The sequence below is a fragment of the Erithacus rubecula genome (assembly GCF_903797595.1).
Source record: "Erithacus rubecula genome assembly, contig: SUPER_Z_unloc_6, whole genome shotgun sequence".
Lineage (NCBI taxonomy): Eukaryota > Metazoa > Chordata > Aves > Passeriformes > Muscicapidae > Erithacus > Erithacus rubecula.
In genome coordinates this window covers 1188305-1205569 of record NW_027635650.1, presented here as the reverse complement: position 1 = coordinate 1205569, position 17265 = coordinate 1188305, and the positions used below count along the sequence as shown (strand labels likewise).

Here is a 17265-nt window from a genome sequence, read left to right as displayed (position 1 = left end):
AGCTCGCCTCAGGCTCTGACCCAGGGAAAGGCAATTAATTGGCACAGCCCTCCCAGAAACTTATTTTTGCCACCAGACTGTAAAGGTCAGATAAAGAAGGTAAAACAGACGAGTGGTGACTGGAAAAAGTTTCCTCTGTGGGCCAAGGGCTGCAAGATGAGATGCCAGTGCTGTCTTGGAACATTTGCTTGAACTGTGCATGTGGGAGCACCTCCATTCTTTTAGCTATGGAGAGTTCTTAGTCTCTGCTCCTCTGAACCAGCCTCACACTCCAGCTCTATGCTGGGAAGTGCAAATATCACCTTAAAAACAAGATGATAATTAGTGCCGAGTAAGGCTCTAGTTCTCATTTCCCAAGAGAGGCCTTGGGACTTAAAAATAGTCTTACTCTGTGCTGGTGCTTCTAAGGCTATCTGAGAAAGCAACCAGAGATAAAAGTTTACCACACAGGAGCAGTCTGTGTGCTGCTCTGTACAGGCCTGGAGTGTGAACCTGACCTCCATAGGCAGAGAAAAGTGCCTGGATTCGTGCTTGCAAAGGCAGCACTCTCAGTCTGACTCGAGCTCTTTCCCTTGGGATAAGTTGTAAAAAAATAATTGGTACCTAAGCTGACCCATGGTTTCACACAGGCCAGATGAGATCCTGACCCTCAAGGTAATGAGGGTGGTTTTGTCCAAACCAGTGAATTCAGTGTCTGTCTAAAGAGAATCAATTGCAAAGAGGGAGGTTGAGAAAGATGTGTCAGGAGAATGCCTATTCTGTGCTAGTGAATACTTTTATGCATGGTCAGGACAAGCACAATGCCAAACTGGAGGAGGCTTCATCTCCTCTCAGTAGTTCACACCCAAACAGAGTTCATACAGGACTCTTCACTGACTCAGAGGACATGAATCTCCATCAGACAGCAATTCACTGCCTCCCAGTTCTACAATGTATGTTCACTAGGCATTGTGTATTCCATATAAATATGCCATTATAGATTCATATAGATATGTCACTGTAGGTTTCTTGCTTGCTTTTGATACAGCAATGAAAGCCAATGTTGGGTCTCCTTCCCCTCCCTGACTCTTTTCTGTGCTCTTGTTTTCTGTCAGCTATTTCCTACAATATTGGTTTCAAGTGGCAGGAGATCTACCTATGGGATTTCCTAATGCATGCAGTATAATGAAAATTACAGGCTTCTCTTTGACAATCAAATTGATTTCAGAAATATCCCCATAGGTAATATTTACAGCGAGTAACAAAATACACCTTGCAGATCCCTATAATTCTGACAGCCTTTCAAAACCAAGATAATTTTCATGAAGAACAACGCAAAACACTGAATCACAGCAGGGGCTCTTACTGGTTTGATATATAATGCATTATTTACCAGTGACTGTTAGCTTTCCTGCATCTCATAATGTTGATCATTCACATAACGGGTGGGAATCATGTCCTTAATTCTTGTGCATTTAGGGACTGGATTTGGGATTGAAAAAATTTCAAAACTCAGATGAAGGAGTAATGATCTTACTGATTCCAGATAACTTATGGATTCCAGCTGCAAGAATATCTGTTGAAATATTTTCATCTCGTTAGTAGTCAGATGATGATCAACAGTTATGCCATGGTTCTGCTTTATTCTGACATGGCAGGAGAGAGGTGTTATACAGAACTAGTGCAATTAATGTCTGTATAGTGGGCATGGTAAACCTCACCAATCCTCTCACAGTAGATACAATAGATAAAAACCCAGCCATGCCTTTCCATTAGAACAGAAGCTGATTGCACATCATCAAATATTGCTCCCCAGCTCTGCGCTAAGTCTTTCAGGTCGTCTTTGTTTGTGACTTAAAGGCTCATCACAGCTCCAGCTGAAATGAAGTTTTCCTCTCAAGAGAAGGTGGATCAAGCCATAGCTGTAGAAGTTCAGGGCAATTATTTTTATACCTGATCGCCAGTTTTTGAAAATTATACCATTGGACTGTGAGACTGATATAAGCCCCTTTTAAAATGTCTCAAAACCTAGTCAGCCCCAAACTGCTGGGTTTTGATTTAAGTGTTTATCAATTATACATAACTGACTGAAAATGCTGTCCTTTAGGGATGCTATTTTTGTCTGCTATTAATTTGTTAGTTAATTTCATCTGTTTATTAATTTCTAAACCAGTAGTAGTTTACAGCAGTGCCTACAGATTAGTGTAAATGATCAGGTATGAAAAATAACTATTTACAATACACTGAACAAGCGTACAGAGCTGTGAACTATTAAAAAATATGATTCACAATAAAGTAATACTTGTACAGTGGCTCTGAAAGCATAGGTACTTAAGCTTCAGGGGTTCTTGGTCCCCAGAATTCAGTCTCATTCTTCTAGCTATGCTTGCTAGGGAGGAAAATCCATCATATACATTTTGTTGCCTCCAATGAGGAATAAACTCTCCACCAGCTCTTTCCTTGGAAGACCTGGTAGTGATGGAGGAGACCATTGCTCCCCAGCTCTTCAGAAGAAAGAAGTATTCACCCTTAAAATGGGACCACACCATGTTCTGCTTTCCTTTGCCCTGTCCTGTCTTTCCAGTTTTTTCTCTTGTTTGAAAGCAGGTCAGCTTGTTCACATCATCATAGAGACTTCTTGGGATACTGGATACTGAGAGCAGACAGAGGGCAGAGTTGCTCTGTCTTAGATGATAAGATGGGAAAACTTCCTGGAAGCCTTTAGTGAAGGAGACAAAATTTTTACAGTTCCAGGTTTCTTCACTAGTTTGGGGATGACTGCTCTGAGGGAGCAGATCCTCACCCTTGGCTTCTCATACCAGACATTCCTCATGCCTCTGACCAGCTGCCAAACCACCAGGTAGAGGGGTGGCTAGGCCTTTCTTTCTGTATGCACTTGTAGAGACTGCACTACAGGTAGAGCTTGTCTCTCATGGGAGATCTGGCCATAACAGTCTGTGTTCTGCCTGTTTTCTGGCTTCCTGCTACCATTCTGGCAAAAAAGTACCTATTCTGGGAGTCTCTGAGCAATTCAGTGTCATCAAACTCTATGCCTGCCTGCTGCTGCAAGGTTTGCATGTTCAAGTACTGGCTGCAGTATTTCCTCCCATGGAGAGTGGGGCTGTGGGGCTGTCACCTCCCAGTCATCCTGTCTTCCACACCTCTTCCTCATCAGCAAGGAAGAAGTAGACGTTGTGAGAGCAGTCACCAGACACACCAGCCTGGCTCAAGATCTTAGGCTTATTCTTCAGCTTTCTCATGGAAGAGATGAAGGTATTGTTGGTGGTGGAGAACACAGCCACTGGCATTCTTGAGGATCTGGTCCAAGCCCTGTTGGATAGAGCAGAATGACATGGCTACAGAGTCAGACCCATCTGTTTTCTTCATGGTGATGTAGAAGTACTCCAGGGGTTCACTCATCTTCACTGCTGGGATCTGAAGTAAGAGGAAGGGGAAAGATATTTTCAAGGTATTTTCAGAAAGGAAATGCATCACAGGTGGGGAAAACACATTTAAGTCTTCTCTGTGCCTTCTCTGAAGAACCTTGCAACAGCTTCCATGCTTGCCCAGAAATTTGTTTCTTGGCAGCCTTATAGTTTTGTGAAGAGGCTGCAACAAAATGCTGTGGTGTAAGGGGTGTTCAAACAAATCAGATGAAGTTCGCTAGCTGGTGCCACTTTTGCACCACCTGTAGAAGTCCTGATTCAGAAGAAAGGAGCCAAATTCCTGGCTCTTGAAGTGAATAAAGGTTCTAGTCGCACTGAAGTGTGACTGTGTGCAAATGTGTGTGACCTACCACTAATGCAAATGGATATTTTCACGTGAAGAAGGAGAAATAGGTGAAGGAGGAATATGAGGAGAAAAAGCCATGAGATGTCAGTATTGCAATCAGACTCCCAGTCTGGCTGCTTTTGCCTACCAGTATCTTAGATAAACCTAACAGAAATTCAGTTATAAAAATGTGCACAGGTTATTTATACATTGGATCTTAGACAAAGTCCTTATTTTTGGCGTGATGTCTTTGATGTTTCTGGGAGTTCATTTTTTGAGAAAAATTCTCAAATGCTTGAGATTACACTAGCTAGCCCTGGAAGCAGAAACCATACGTTGGTGTAACAGCTGAAAATTTTGTCACACAGAGCATGAGACTGAGATTGTGCACAAACGTTATGTACAAAGAAACCTTTAGCATCATCCTGGGTTTCAAAGCTACTGGCTCAACCATGAAGGAAACAGGGTATAAATTAGAAAAGGTTTATTGAGAGAAACTGGGAAAATCTCTGAGACCTAAGGACATAGAGAAGGCTAAAAATCCTTCTTTTTTAAACTTTATAATAATTTCATTTCACAGATGGACTGGCTCCCAGCACTGAAAAAAACCAGTATTCTACTAAGTTTCCTGACCTTAGTGATGTCCATGTAATCTCTGAGTGCTTTGCTCATGCACCTGCACCAGTATCTCCACACACAGAGAGCAGAGGGACAGCCTTGGTGGTTTTGGGGCACACAGCACTGATGTGCAAGTGCTCAAAGTCATCATCAGAATTACATTGTTGAGCTTATAGAAAATAAAGAAAGGGGATAAAAATAGCTTGTCCTAGTGACACTCTCCCACCATTTCTGAGTCGTAGGAACTTATGTGTTTTTCACAAAACAAAGAATTTAAAAAAGATTATTTTTGCTGATTATTTCTCATAAGTTTATGTGCTGAAAACTCCAAGAAACCAAAAAGAAGTTACCCTGGTGTTGCTGAAGAGCTAAAAATGTATTGCCACACAGAGCCAGTAATAGAGAGGGAGTAACACAGCATCTTTTTTTCTTGCTATAGAAACCATGGGAGGCTGGCAAAGGCAAAGGTTTTTGCTTTTTTAATTGACACTGGCACCTGGGAAAAACTATCTATTCCTCTACTGGCTCACACTGTGCTGCCAGTGTATCGCTCTACCACAGCTGCAAGCCAGACAGGCAATTCTAGTCAAGTAGCATTTTCCACCCATACACACTTTCTTCTTCCTGTTAGGCACAACAAAACATGATCCTGTCGCTTCAGTGGACCAAAGGCAGGTGCATTGTGATGAATATCATGAGTTAAAGGAAGACAGGTAGTGTAAATCTCATAAATGGAGAGCTTCAGCCCTATAAGCAGGAACTAAAAGCAGAGGATTGATGGAGATTTTTTAAATAGATGTTCAGACACTTAATATCCTTTTTGAAAGAGTAATGCATTTTTACAATACCACTATAATTTTATTATAGCTACTATACATTAAAGTCTACTTTTTATAGCACTGAAACTAATGGGATTTTGTAGCTCTATGAATTTAGCAGTGAGAGGTTGCTCTGAACATTCATGCATCGTGATCCCCATAGTGACCATCTCAGTGTGGCAGGAAAAGGGGAAAGGTGGTACATTCAAGGTCAACAGGAGGGAGATGGTGGATTTCTCCTTCTAACTTTTAATTTTTTTGACCACTGCTGACTGTTAGTGCAGCCCTAGAGGTGTAATGCTGTACACTGGGAAGATGTGATTTTAGAAAGACGTTTATATTGTTGCAGATTTTGCTGTTAGTATAGTATATAAAAGGTAAAGGAACTGCGTAAACCCAGTTGAAGGACCCACTGCAAGAAAATTAAGCTAGAAAGTAGAACAGGTGAGTCCTACACAGACTAACAATGCAAGCACATTGCCTAATCCTCTGGGCTCTGGACTCTTCTGTAACAGGAGTCCTCAGTCTGTGGTGTGCACATCCCTGACAGCTCAGGGTCTCCTCCTGAAGACTCCAAGAAAGATTGCTGGAAAAAACTACACAGAGGGCACATGTGATGAATGCACATTACTGTGCAAGTCTGTCAAGGGACAGAAGTCTCATGAAGTGAAAGGACCCACCTCTTCTTTCACACACTGCGACAAGTCAGCAGACAAAAACAGGACTTCCTTCCATCTGAAAGGCAGACTGCAAGCATTGTTTGTAAACTAAGATGTGTCTAAAACCTTTGGTCGTGGCAAATGTTCCTCCATCGTCTGTGTGCAGCCTGGCAGCCACTGGAGGAGCTGTGCATGGTGAGTTATTAGCTCTGCTGAGAGAGGCCAGAATGCTCACGGAAATGATGAGCTGCTCTCACCAGCAGTCTCCTTGACAAAAGTTTGCCCTCCTGTGCCCTTGGGTGTTGCTACATCCCTCTCCCATCGAGTGTTCAGGCACTGCTTGCCCCCTCCTTGTGCTCCATAGAGTTTTATACCTCCCAGGATGTTTCTCTGCCCAGTCCATGAATCAGTAACATTCAGTCCCACTTTTCCCCACAAATTGCTTGCCATCTCATGAGTTGTGATTGGCTCATAGTAGCTCATCCAAGGACTACTTCAGAGCGTTTTGGGAAACAGCATGCTAAAATCAAGATTGTAGACATACAACACCAGTTGTCCTGAAAGATATAACAGCTCCAGTCACACTGATGCTTTCAAAATGCAATTAATTCCACTTAATTAACTTCTGACAGGCCTTGGTGTGAAAGTTATGGTTGTGGTTTCTTGAATCACAGTATCACCCAGGCAATTTACTGAACTGTCACAGGAGACGGAGGCTGAGATTGCTTCTGGCTTCCCCAAGCAAGCTTTATCATGTGCTAGGAAATTAAGTCCTAGTTCCTACTTTTCCCATATGCCAGATTTTAAAAAGCCTTTTGTCTTGTTTGAGCTGAGCTCTGATTCTTGATAGCCCACAATAACAGCTTCTTATTAGTGCCATTTGGTCCTGAAGGGAAACAGTGAGAGCAAGGTGCATGGGTGGCCATTCAAGAATGCTGCATAGCACATGCACAGTCAATGAACATGATAGTCTGTATCAGTTTTTCCTTTCCTTCCCACTACACACATTTGTGGCAGGATTTCCTCCTCCCCAACACCTCAGCTGGTGCATATGGAAGATATAAGCCAGGCCAGGACAAATGCCTGGCAGGGGGTTATCTCTGGCGCCAAGAGGGCCGAGACCCCCAACTGAGAATAAATATCTTGGTCTGGAGGGCAGATGTAGAGAGTGATAAAAATTAAATATCACTGACCTAAAGACACCGCTTTACAATATAAAAGCCACACAAAATTTCCATGGAAACAGAAGCCTCCTACACATTCCCTGGAAATGTGCAGGGCTTCTGCCACAAAGTTTGGATGCATCTCCATGGATACTTTTCCAGAAACTGAGAGGAAGGGTCATATGTATGCCCCATCATAAACTGTGTGGTAAGATGCATTGAATCCTACTCTATACTATTTCTTCACTAGCTGTAATAAAGGTACCTCACTCTCATGCTGTATTGTTTATCTACTACTAGTATTTCTTTGCTTATCCTGTGTAGTGAGTAAATCTGTTGAACTCTTACTTCTGTTAAATTTATGTCTATCAAATAAATGATTCATTTTGTAATAGACCTAATTGACCATTGTAAAGAACTTGCAATGAGAGTGGGCTTTGGGGTGCTGGCCACCTCAGTAAAAGTACTGCCTACTGCCAAAGGCCTGGGCAAAGACAGAACCTTGTTTAAAACTCCTCTCTTCATTTGTAACACCCTTGTTCTCATAAACAACAAAAAATAGCATTAATTGCTCTAGGGCTTGGAGGTGTAGCAAGATTGGAAAGCAATGGCTGCTGCAAGCAGCATGAAGCACTAATGTTTGCAGAAAAGGAGTCTTAGCCTAACAAAACTGAAATAAAATTACACTTTTGTGATGGCAAGCATGTATCAGCTACAATCTATAAGGGTGTTCTATCATCAGAAGGCTGGAATAGCAATTACCCTGCTTTCAACTCCTCTAGGAAATATAGCATCCTTGTCTTTTTTACTGGTCCCAAAGAAACCAGTTTATCCCTTTCATTCCTGGACAGTCTGGAAGAGTCCTGGAAAGACTAGGATCTTGGCTCAATATGACATGAGCTCATGGGCTCTGTTTAAAGATAAGGGTATTCCTGGCTTCATCACTGACTTCAGTGGCTGGATACCAAACCACAAACTTCTTTGCCCAGCATTGCCTGTCAGGAGCCAGATGATGCTCTAAGTGTTTAAAATTATGTCTGAACATCTTATGGAGTACTTGGAGTACTCTTGATGCATCACCAGGACATTACTAACAAAACTACACCCTTACTGAATGTACACAGGAGTTCTTCAGACCTGTCAGACAGAATTTGGAAAAGCACAAAGCTGCCAGGAACATTTCCTGTAGCCAGAAGAGCTATCACTGGTTCTCTGTTTTATAGTCACATCAGCACTAGGTGGTTCTAGATCAAGTCCCATGAGACTGAATTTTTATGTGTGTAATTGAGAAGATGCCTGTACAAACTCAGTGCCTGTGCAATTCAGTGCCACTGTAGGTATATGAGAAATTGATAAAGGAGGAGATCTTGTACCTAAATCTGAGTCCTACTCATTCACCCTTAAAATGCCTTTTGTCTCCCTCTTCCTGGATCTTCCTGGAGGGTTTCTCTTCTAACCACACTTCAGGGGAAGCAGGCTAGCCATGTGAACACACAGCACCTGAGCTTCATTACCTTCAGTAAGGCAGGTTCCTTTGGAAAAGTTATCTGGTTTTGGTTCAGCTGATGCCATACTCATGGCAGAAACCCTGCAAAATCACACAACACTGCCATCTGTGTAGGCACAAGCCCTTTTGCCAAACTTCTGTCACTGAGATGATACAGGAAGAAAACAGTTATATTTTCTTGCCAAAACATGCACACGCCCTATATCTATGCAGACAACTGTGCTATTGTCTCTATGGCTGGTGGGTGCTCCATGCCAAACCATTTAAGTTGAAATGCACATGGTAAATGTCTAGACACCTAATGCTCTGCTCCATGCTGATGCCAGGAGTTGCATGGTGCACGTGTTTGGTGAGGGAAAAAGAGGAGAGTTGCCAGATGAGCTAACAAGGTGCCATCAAAACTGATCAGATCTCAACTGCGATGTCTCTTTCTGTCTCTGCATGCCTCTTCTAGAGCAAAGGCAGCTCGTCATGCAGAGCCTGTTGCTGTTCATAATGCAAATCAGCAGTCACATTTTCAGTGGCACTACATCAGAAAAGCCAGCAATGTAGTAATTCTCCCTCTATGGAGGCAAGCATACTAATCTCCCCCCACAACTCTCTAAGTAAAGACGATAAAGATACCTGCAGTATCTGGAAGTTCCTAAAATCCACAGATTCTGCTCATCTTTAACTGTCTTTACTAATTTTTGTGCTAGCACACATAGCAAAGACACTAATGCACACCACAGGCCCCTGTCAGATCTCACTGCAGTCCAGAAAGAATGACGATTTTAGACACTGTTTATAGGTCACACAGCTCTCACTGGGTGACAGACTTCCTGCTGGCCTACAAGCATCAGGATCCTCATGGAGCACTAGTGTGATCTGGCCAATTTCTGGTGTGCTGAATAGTTTCATAACCACTCTCTACAGCTGTGTAAACAGACCTGTCTCCAGAAGGGGCTCCAAACCCATGAGACTGAACAACACAGATGTTGTGGAGAGGTGATCCCCACAGCAGATGGCATTGCAGAGGATACAGCTTAGCTCTCTTTTTGTAGCATGGGCAATGTTTGCTCAATCATTTCTTCATGGAACCCTTTGCATATGAGAAACTTCTGGCCACCCTGGGCCTTCACAGACGTTTCTGAGCGTCCCTCACCAAGGTCCAGACACACAGAATTCTCCTTCCAACAGCAGATCAATAGCATCATCTTCATCACCTTGTATGACAGAGTAATGGTTCCATGGCTAGTGGCATCCTATCTCCTCTGCTCAATGCTTCTGCCGGCCCTTCCTTAGGGCACATTTGAACCACGTTTTTTCTTCAGACCCCTTTCATTTATTATTTTGCATGGTTTGTGGTGGTTTAAAAATAGCTGGGAATTAAACTCCAAATAAGCTGTTCCTATTCCAGTGAGAGAGAGGCAAAGGCAGATACAGGTTGAGATAACAATTTACTGAAAATTAACAGCAACAAAATAAGAAACACAGAAAAACGGCACAATACTAATAGCAAAAGTATGCTGAAGAGAAGATACTTTACATACAAAAGGTGTTTGCCACCTCAACTCAGTGTGCTTGGCTGCTGAGACAAAGACAAGATGGCAGATGCTTTCCCCACATGGTATTCTCAGTCCCTGAGCACAAGACAGTGAAAGAAAAGATGGACAAACCTTCCAAAAGCTGGAATAGTTTGTGTTCTGTTGCCTGATTTCAACTGCTGGGCTTGGCTGGACTCGGCTGTGCTTAGTATCACCAGTTTGGCTCAGGTCTTCTCTGCTAGGCTTGGCTCAGCTGGGCTCAGGCTCAGGCTCACCTCCATCCCCATGGCTCTTCCCACACTGTCGCCATGGTGCTCTGCTGGGCTCAGCTGTGCTTGCTGCTTGAAACTGCATTCTTCCTGAGGGACAGGAGGGGACAGGCAGTGTCAGGAGAGGGACAAAATCTGCAGTGTTTGTCTGCAGGGAACAAAAAAGCTGCTTCTGCAGTGCATTCACCTTTTCTCCCACCAAAGCCACAGCCCAGTGATGATGGGGATGGTACAGAATAGCAGCCCACCCATGCCCACATGGCCACAGGCTCTCTCCCTCCCTTCTCAGCCCCCACAATCAAAACTAGGAGACATGGCAACAATGTAACTAAAAGTTATTGCTAGGGCATTAGGTGTTTTGAGGTGAATAATCAGAATCAGAGAAATGTTTGAGTTGGAAGCGATCTTAGAGATCATCTAGTTCCAACTCTCTGCCATGAACAGGTGCATCTTCTGCCGGACCAGGTTGCTCAAAGCCCTATCCAACCTGGCCTTGGACACTTCCAGAGATGGGGCATTCACAACTTCTGTGTGCAACCTGTGCCAGTGTCCCACCACCCTCACAGCAAAGGATTTCTTCCTAGTACCTAAACTAAACCCTCCCAGTTTTGGTTTAAAGACATTCCCCCTTATCCCATCACATCATGCCCTTGTAAAATGTTCCTCTCCAGCCCTCTATTAGAATCCCTTTAGGTACTGGAAGATACCTATAAAATCTCTCCAGAGCTTTCTCCTCTCCAGGTTGAACAGCCCCAACCATCTCAGCCTGTCCTTGTAGAAAGGTGCTCCAGCCCTCTAATTATTGTTATGGCTGTCCTCTGGACTTGCTCCATCAGGCCCACATCTTTTTTATGTTGGGGACACCAGAGATGGCTACAGTGTTCCAGGTGGGGTCTGAGCAGAGCAGAGCAGAGCAGAGCAGAGGGACAGAATCCCCTCCCTCTCCTGCTGCCCACACTGCATTGGATGAAGCCCCAGGGCACGTTTGGCCTTCTGGACTGTGAGTGCTCATGGCCAGGTCGTGTCTAGCCTCTCTTCCACCAGAAGCCCTCAGTCCTTCTCACATGGCTGCTCTCAATCCATTCTCTGCCCAGCCTGTGTTTGGCCTTGGGATTGCCCTAGCCCAGGTGCAGCACCTTATACTTGGCCTTGTTTAACTTCATGCATCAGCCAGCCTCTCAGGTATCCCTTCCCTTCAGTGTCAACACAGCTCAATGTTGTCAGCAAACTTGCTGAGGGTTCTCTCAATCCCAGTGTTCATATCACTGACAAAAAAGTTAAACTGCAATGGTGGAAAACACCTGTCCCTGAGGAACTCCACTCACATCATTCTACATGCAGGATTTTGTCTTAAAGCTCCTCCAGGTGCCATTTCCTTATAGTTTTTTGGAGAAGTGGAATAAGCATCTCATGTACTGCCAGCTTGATGTGCATTCTCTTCCTGTAGGAATTTGGACCTTGGAACAAAGTGTGCATGCCCAAATAGCCACACATTCTTAGAAATAGCCATCTTTTTTTTTCTTTGTTTCTAATTAGTCTTCTTGAAAGATACCAGTAGTGGAGTTTGTAACACAGTAAGCCATCAAGCTACACCACGAAGAAATGTTGTGGATCCTTTCAGGAATAGTTGCCTTTTTCCATTTCTCTTTGGTGCACTTGCGGGTGTCAAAGCAAGCCACCAGTGAATTACAGACCCCACTTTGCCATCTTCAAAGTTTATCTGAAGAGGCAACATGCCATAGTGTCTCTCAGCAACTTCTGCATCAACTGAAGTCATGATACCCTTCAGCAACATCATGAACTCAATGTTCAGATATATTTAGCCACAACTGAGCTCAAAAGATTCCGTCACTTTTGTGAGACCACCCTGGGGAAGCACTCCAGATTTCCTGAGCCAAATTCTTTGGTATTGCTTCCCCCGCTACACCAAAGGCCTGCACAGTGCAAGACTTCACCCGGCATGCGCACACTGCTGCTGGTTATCTAGCCATTCCACTTGCTGTGGGAGCATGGCAATCTAAGTTAATCAGCGTGCAAAAGGAAAAGTGAAAGCACCTCACTTACCATAACTTTGCAAATTTGCTTACCTGAATCTGCATTAAACACTTTAACCATTAACCACACACTGCATACTCCCTTTTAGACCAACAGAAGCTTATTAACTTCAACCTCTGTGATTACAGTTTAATCCCAGCTATAAAGTTTAATCCAACACGTTGACTGTGCATGTGTAACAGACAGTGAAAACACCTGGCAGCCCCTGGCCACCACATGTCCATACCTCATTTCTCTGTCTCTTCATCCAAAGACCTTCCTTTCTTCCTTCCACTTGTCACTGGGACAATAGCAGGAAATTTGACAGGATACATATTACATGTTTCTGTGCTGGGCACAATCCAGCTGCTAGCACCAAGCCTCAAGAAGGGATTTATTTTTTTTTTAGCAGAATTTGCCAGGTGATGGAAATGCATTCCCAGAATACCTGATGAAAAGCATGTTCCTGTACACCTCGCCCATGGTGTCACTTACCTCTTACTATCCTGCACTATCCTGCATTGATGTCCTAAAAAAACCCACACATTGCAGTTCCCTAGTTCTCAAGACACTCTGATCTTCTCCAACTGGCATGTTTTACTTTCACAATATAGGGGCTTTATTACATTTAGTTTCCTGATCCTTTCATTTTAAAACTTCTTGATCTAAAAAACTTCGTATCTGACAAGCCAGTCTTAAAGGATGCATATTCTTGGATTCATGCTTCATTCTAGATGAACTTTAAACAAAACAATGTGGAGAGCAGACATTACTGCTGAAGTTCTGCATGCAAAATAAATAATTTCAGGCCAAATTGTGCCTTGGCATTGAGGTTCAGGAAAAAGGCTTCCAAAAGGCTCTCCAAAATGGCTCTAAGAATTGTAGGCTTTCAGTCCTACTACATTGAGAATAAATGAGCACATGGTTCAAGTCAAGCTTGCTTTTAAGTACACTCCTGAGTAGTGAAGGACTTACTTAAGCAATTGGTTAAATGTTTTCCTGAAACACAACTCCAGAATCTAGGAGGGTATGACAGCAACTATTTCTTGGTCAGCCAGTTTGTACTTTGCTAATCAAAATGCAGCACAGGTGCATGGGGACTCCCCAGCTATGCAGATACTCATACCTGAAAAACATGAGACATAGCTTGTGCTATTTTTATAAAACATGCTTTGAAATGCCACATAAATTGTCTTCACTTGATTAAAGAAAAGAGTCAACTTCGCAGAAAACAATTTATTAAATACATGAGACTTGGTTGATACATCTAATTACAGACAAAATACTGTGAATAAAGCATGCACTTATCACAGACATCAATGACTATTGTGATTTATTTTAAATGGTCTTTATTTCTGTAAGTTAAGGCTGTACCATTAAAAACTTTAAAAATCAAAAATACAAAGTCACACTACAATAGTAGCAAACATTGTATAGAAACCAAAACCAATCTCTAATGCAGCAGAACCAGACTTACTAAAGATTAATATAAGATAATAAAAATGCAGGTGAAGTGCAATAAAGATCAGAATATCTCTGGAATTTACAGAGCAGTAGCAGTGAATGTCATACTCCAATTAGCACAAATTGAATCCATTCTTTTCAAAAGCCTAATTATCTGACAACTAAGCAAAAGAGAAGACTCATAAATCCACTTTAAAGAACCCCTCTTGGTCTCTTTGCTTTATTCTTATTGAGGACACATGTGTACTCAAATGCTTAAAGAACATTTTTCAAGAAGACATTGTGGCAGACAACAATATAACACACATTTGTTTACTCTATCCCCATTAAAAATAGTGGAATGTCTTGAAGAAGAAAAATACTTCACAACAAAAAAAAAAACCAGTTCTCAACTGACACAAGTGACAGTCAATTTTGTTGACAATATCAGTCTTTGCCAGTGAAGGACCTTACCCTGTATGAAGTTTGCTTCTTAAAAGTACACTACAGTCATGGCAATGCGACATTCACAAGGGTGAAGACTTACCCAGTGGATGAGTAAAAAAATTACCAGCCCTGGAAACTCCACTGGGGACTGATGCTCAAAGTAAGTTAAGAAATCCTTCTTCATTTACAGCCACAAAGCCTTTTTGCTTGGTTTTCTCCTGTTGCTGTGCAAGTACAGAAATAGGGTAATTTGAGGACAATGGGGTCAAACACTTAACTGAAAATGGACTAGTTGAAAATATTGCTCACATATTCAGAAAATGATCTAGTAATCTCCCCCTTCCCACCAGATTTCTAGATTTGCAGAGTTTAATGCATTAAAATGCATTCTCCCTAATAAACTGCTCTTTATATAATCTCCCAAATGCAGAAGCAAGAGATCTGAAGGTGCCCTGTGTACAGGCAACTGCATTTGGAGTGGAAGATATGTAGCAGTCCTCATGCTAAAATCTCTGCCTTAAATAGCTGATTACAGCTGGGGCTTGCAAGGGGATCTAAAAAAAGCTAGGTCCCAAATTTCTCTGGGGTTTGGATGGATAATTCTTTCCTGGATCCCTTCAGCAGCATAGGATTCAGCTATATTCAAAAGGGAAAAGGAAAGCTTTGTTGCGATATAATGCACACCAGACAAAATGCAATTACAGGACTGACAATATGTACACTGAAGGAATCACTGTGACTGGAAGGTGGTATCTAAACCAGCACACCATTTATATAATCTAATTTGCATCTTGAAACTGATGAATTGCAGTGAAAAGCAAACAAATGCAACTAGAGACTGACATGCCACCGGCAGCAGGCTAGATCAAGTCTGCACATATAGAACCCTTACTGCATTTCCAGTGTGCAAAGTGGGAATAAAAGATGTTAATGGCTTTTCTGACTTGAATCTAAGCTGGAAATAATGCAGATATACCTAGATTCACAGTGGAAAAGAAGAATATAGGAGAAAAAAACAGCTGCTCTGCTGCAGGAATCTGACTCTGGTTTTTTTGGTGAATTAGGCAAACACATAGAAGTCAGAAAGACAAATTGATAAGATGGTGCAATGGTGAGACCACTGAGACTCTGATCTACCCATAAATAGAAGAAATGTAGGATATCAGACCTGAATATTTAATATTAGAGCCACACAGGCATGAGTTCTGTAGAGACAAAGCTCTCCATTCATACTAGCGAAAGCATGTTCATGTGTAAATGGCTGCTAGACAAACAAAACAATGCAGAACTACACAACTAACTGGTCCCAGCTGGTTCCTTGTCTGATAGAACACGTCTGAAGAAGCTTCCAGTTTTTAATGGACAATTATAGAACCTAACATTTCTGAAGAGAGCCCTGTTCCCTCCAACTGAAAGAAAGTGAGGTGCTGCAAAAGGCTTCTAAACATTCTATTGCTTGTGGGAGCTTTTAATCTTCACCTGGGGTTTTTTAATTAATCAGACTTTGGGGGACCAGCTTGCAACCTACTGCACAGGATGATTTTTCAGTGTATTCTGTATGCTTCCCTTAATATTGCTTTTTGTAAATGACCTGAGTAGCCCTTAAAGGAACAACTACATTGAAAATTTTGGTATGAACATTGTCTTTTGGAAGTGTTTTACATCACAAGGGTTGTCAATTCTCCTGCTTGGAGACAGAGATTACTTCAGACCAATACTTATAAAGATGAATTCAATGTACTCTTATTTTTCCCCAGTGACACAGTTTTTCTCCTAACTTGTTATTTTGATTTGAAAAGTCTTTTCAAGATGGCTTTCATGTCTCAACAGAGATGGAAAACCCATAACCAGTCCCTTCTTTTTTCCATATAAAATGCTTACAGACCAGCCTAGGTACAGTGAACCATGCCTGTGGCTGGGAAATCCACCAGAGGTAAGTATCTCACATTTCCCTGTTGCCTGTTTGTTCTGTGAGTACAGTACAATTTCAGCCTGCCAGAATTTTACAAAGATCAAAACGAATGCATATGTTTGTGTACATTTGCAATACTGCCAGATTTTAGGCAGAGGATAGAAAAAGAACTGAAAATGAAATGTAAGAATTTTGATAAACAGGACTTGTCTGCCATGGGAGCAGTTGGAAAGAAAGAGACCAAAAATCTTAGGCTTGACTTTCATCCAAGTCTCATTTGGCAGCAATGTGTGCGTTCTGTAGAGGCAGAGCAGAGACTGGAATCTACCACTTGACCAGGTTGACATTTGTTTACAAGAGCCAGCTCACAACTGCTATGAGAGCTAACAGTTTCTTATGGTAATCAGAGGACTGCTTTAATTAAATGGCATTTTAGCATGCTCTAAAATTACTAAGCAGGCTGGCTATTCATTAGATCCACTGCCAACAGAAACATTTGGGTGCTACACATCCCCTCATACCCTCACAGTTGGTAGACTGCTGCTGCAATAGTGTGGCATGAGAAGATGGTTTCTTTTCAGCTCTATTAAAGATTTTCCAAATTAAAATCAATGAGAAGACACTTTAAAGAAAGATGAAAACTTAAATACTGGTTTTTTCCTTTTACTATTTTTTTAAGCTTCAAGCTGGTAAGTGATCATCTGTGCAGACAAGATACTAGAAATTTGGCACATCCCATCTACCACAACATATTGATTCCTTCTACAGAAGGCACTAAATACTGGCATAAACCAAGAAATGATCAGCAGAATGCAGTTTTAGCATGACACACAAAAATCCTGCTAAATTACACAGCTCCATAGTACAATTTTCACTTACCTAAAATGGTGGTGATTATAGCAGCAATGGTTAGGATTTTTACAAGTATCACATAAACATACAAATGTCAGAACATCTAGAAAACATGCAAAATTTCAAGAGCAACATCACTGAATCACACAATGCATAGAATTACTATTATTATTATTGTTATTATTATTATGCAAGATAGTGTAATCTTTTTAATAAAAAAAATACTGTTTTAAAACCTAGTTTTTTACATACTGTTCTTAAAAAAAG

The 17265-nt window shown here is 41.9% G+C and overlaps 1 protein-coding gene across 1 annotated transcript in view; it reads right to left on the bottom strand.

Moving 5' to 3' along the window:
* Positions 1–3219: 3219 nt before the first annotated feature.
* KIAA1958 overlaps positions 3220–17265 on the bottom strand; it is a gene marked incomplete at both ends in the record, with an annotated part of 43992 nt that continues 29946 nt past the window's right edge. Inside the window, 3 exon segments of the mRNA XM_079331617.1 lie at positions 3220–3588; positions 4384–4460; positions 4463–4537. Coding sequence (XP_079187743.1) covers positions 3220–3588; positions 4384–4460; positions 4463–4537 — 521 coding nt within the window.